We start from the raw sequence: 3,684 nt of genomic DNA, 5'->3' as shown, positions 1-3,684 counted from the left end.
GGAGAAGACCTCTGAACAGTGCTTCATAACCTACCGCCACTCACACAGAGATGAAAAGAAGCTGCCTGACGTGACAGGTACTTGAGCAAGTTCATGGATGGGGAGCACGTGGACGGTAGAGATGAGGGTGAGAGTGGCTATATAACAGAGGGAGAGGGTTTGAAACAAACCATGGAATGTATGGAAACTGATCAATGAATAGTAAAAAGAGTGATAATCCTTTGTTGTGAATCCCTTGTCAACTCTAGTTCTTCAACCCATACTCTACAAATTAATTGTCTTTGGGTTTACGTAAAGAAATTGAACCCTACAATTGGCGCCGTCTGTGGGGAGAGCTTGAGAGTAGGGGAAGAGCAGCAGCGGTTGGTCATGGCTGGTCAAGGACAACAACCGGCAGAATCTGGGCCTCCCAACATATTGACCCTTTTCTTAACCTGGAGCAGAGGCAAGACCGTGAAGGTAGTGTGCATACTACACACACTGAGCGAACCCAGCCTCGAAGTGAAGGTCGCGCTCCTCATGCAGAGAAGAACAGCATGCTAATAGAGATCGAAAGGTTGAAGAGAGAGTTACGCTACGAGAAGAGGAAACGCACTGTGACACACCCTGATGACGACCTGGACGACGGCAGGATATTACCTATGAGCAGAACTCTCAAACTCCAGTCAGTGAGACTTTCTCGTATGAAGCTGAGCGCCCTCGTGAGAAGCGATCTCGAGGATCGCCATATGAAGCGGTGGGCAATGATGCCATGAGTAGGGCTCTGAATCAGATTTCCAGGTCACCCTTCACCCGTAGGATCGAAGGAGCGGAGATGCCTCGGCGCTTCAACCAGCCAACCTTCACTATTTATAACGGCAAAACTGACCCCGTGGAGCACGTTAGCCATTTTAACCAAAGAATGGCTGTCTATGCCAGGGATGAAGCTCTGATGTGCAAGGTATTCCCATCCAGTCTGGGTCCTGTAGCCATTGAGATGGTTTGATAACCTGAGGGCCGATTCCATCGATTCTTACCAAGAGCTTACTCAAGCTTTTGGTTCGCGATTCGTCACCTGCCGAAGAGTGCCCAGGCCATTATCCTCTCTTCTGTCCTTAAGCATGCGTGAAGGTGAGACACTGAAGGCGTACTCGGATAGGTACTGGGAGATGTTTAACGAGATGGAGGGCAATTGACGCCATGGCCTTGGAGACGTTCAAGTTGGGTCTCCCCACTGATCATGGTTTGAGAACGTCCTTGTTCGGTAAGCCAGTTGTTAGCATGCGCCAGCTCATGGATCGCATTGAGAAGTATAAGAGGGTTGAAGAGGATAGGCAGCAGGAAAGGGGTAAGGATAAGGCTACCACCCAGGACAGGAAGGACTTTAGGTCGGACCGCTATAATAACAATAAGCCGAGAAGAGATTTCGCTGGACACTCAGGTTCAGCAAATACCCAAACAGTTAACACCGTGTTCAAGGAGCCCGTTCATCAAGTCCTGGATAAGGTAAAGAATGAACCATTCTTCAGATGGCCGAATAAAATGGTGGGGAATCCGGACAGACGCAATCGTAATGTCTATTGTCAGTACCACCAGGATCACGGGCATACGACTGAAGATTGCAGAAACTTATGGGACCATCTGGACCAACTGGTCGGCGAGGGCAGATTGAAGCATCTCTTGCATCACTCCAGCGGGAAGAGGTTTGAAACAAACCATGGAATGTATGGAAACTGATCAATGAATAGTAAAAAGAGTGATAATCCTTTGTTGTGAATCCCTTGTCAACTCTAGTTCTTCAACCCATACTCTACAAATTAATTGTCTTTGGGTTTACGTAAAGAAATTGAACCCTACAATTACATATCAGCGAGCTAGGTGAATCTCTCTGTACCCTTGTAGAGCATTTTCTATTCTTCTTCCCTTTTTTATTTTAATTAAAAAAAAAAGTTGTAACAGTGGCGGCAACGATGTCCCAAACAGAGAGAAGGTGAGCTCGAGCGAAGGAAGAACAGAGGGGATCTTTTCAGAGAATTCCGCGTGATGGGCTTGCTTGTACCGTGTGTGCTCTGTTTTGATAGTTTTGTGATTGGTGGGTAGGTGCAATTCATTGAAGAGGATTCGGACAAAGCATTGAAGAGCTTTGAAGACATTCTGCTACGATAGTTGAGAGAAAAGAAGAAAGCTGAAGAGAATGAAATTAGCCGTTGAACAGAGCACACCGTTTTGATCAGCTGATAGCTATGCTTGTGCAATGAATAGTACGCGCATCGTTTTCATTAGATCGTTAAGTGCACCATTTTTTCATAGTACATGCACATGCCATGAACAATACATGCACACGCCTTGGAGTTTAATGAAACGACGTGTTCTCTTTTGCATTTCAGCTCTTTTCAATTCATTCCTGAATTTTGCTGGCTTTGGTGTCCATGAACGGTACTTCAACATGCGTTTGGAGTTTAATGAAACGGTGCATTAGAGCTTGCGTTTCAGCTCTTTTCATTCCTGCATTTCCTCAGCGTTTATTTTTGTCTACCATGTGTAGCATGGGTCCTAGCAAATAATAAACGTAACCGTGAAACGTAGCATAAAACATGGATCCAAACAGATACGTACACTTCAAACAAGTACAGAAACTACGAAAAATCACCATATTGATTGAATGTCGTCAACAAATGATCCTTGATATGACGTAGCATAATTGATTAGTTGGGTGTTGGGCATGTGATACTAAACTGAAGTGAACTTGGCCTCTAGTTGGATCTGTGAAGGAAAACCTAAAGGGTCGTATGGTTTGAGGTGGAATAAAGAGAATAAGAAAAAAAAAAAATGAGAGAATAGTAATGAGGAAATATTTTTAATAAATGTTTGGTTGGAAGGAGGAGAGAAAAATTGGTGAGGCCCAAATGTTTTCTCCTATAGCTTACCAAAATGTTTTTTCTCCAAATTAGGGAGAAAACAGGAGAGAAAAGTTTTATAGACTAAAACATCCCTTTTAAACATGCTAGGTTTTCTTGGTTTGTGCTTTTTCTTTTTTTTTTTTTTAAAAAGCTCAGTGCAGTTGATATGCTGACTCTCTTTTTACCAGGAACGAGTGCGTTTGAGGAGATTATGTCGTGTGCTGCGCTAATAATTTTTGGTAATTTTTGAGGTCACTTTGTCTGCGAGTTGCATGGGAATATGGATACTCCAAGGGGCAGTTTACTTCAAGGAACAATATATGGATACCAGGAAACCAATGTGGGGGGTAATCTTTTGCTCAGTCTTTTTTATGCCTCAAGCTGAGTAAGGATATGAGAACTCGAGGAAGATATACATGGAAGCTTGTGCTGATGTGATTACCATGTATCTGTTGTTGTGATCGCAACTGTACCATTGGAAAGCACATCTGCAACCGCAATAGCCTTTACTAGTGTACCATTTTACCATATTTTCCCCCACATTCACGTTGTTTCGACCATTCAATGTAATGGTTCTAATATGAGATTGCCTTTACTGATTATGAAATGGGCTTATAGTATTCCCTCACTTGTGGGTCATAGTATAATCTTAGGTGAAAATACTATTTTGGGATAACTGTCAATTTTGGTTCTACATTTTGGTAGTAATCAATTTGGTACTATTATTTTTAACTTACAATCAATTTGGTCTCTATTGTCAAATCACAATAGTTCTTGCTTTTTCTAGCACTTTCTTGGCATCCAA

At 42.9% G+C, this 3,684-nt stretch overlaps 1 protein-coding gene across 1 annotated transcript; it reads left to right on the top strand.

Moving 5' to 3' along the window:
* Nucleotides 1-1,179: 1,179 nt before the first annotated feature.
* LOC136063279 (uncharacterized) lies at nucleotides 1,180-1,716 on the top strand. Its single transcript, XM_065763431.1, has one exon. It carries the CDS (start codon nucleotides 1,180-1,182, stop codon nucleotides 1,714-1,716), a length of 537 nt encoding a protein of 178 aa, XP_065619503.1.
* Nucleotides 1,717-3,684: the final 1,968 nt, after the last annotated feature.

Source organism: Quercus suber, unplaced genomic scaffold (genome assembly GCF_002906115.3).
Source record: "Quercus suber isolate HL8 unplaced genomic scaffold, Cork oak 2.0 scaffold_506, whole genome shotgun sequence".
Classification (NCBI taxonomy): domain Eukaryota; kingdom Viridiplantae; phylum Streptophyta; class Magnoliopsida; order Fagales; family Fagaceae; genus Quercus; species Quercus suber.
This window is presented reverse-complemented; position numbering and strand designations above follow the sequence as displayed.

Bases quoted from the DNA above. Each gene is read 5' to 3' on its own strand.
- LOC136063279 (XM_065763431.1), top strand. From the start codon at position 1,180: ATGGCCTTGGAGACGTTCAAGTTGGGTCTCCCCACTGATCATGGTTTG.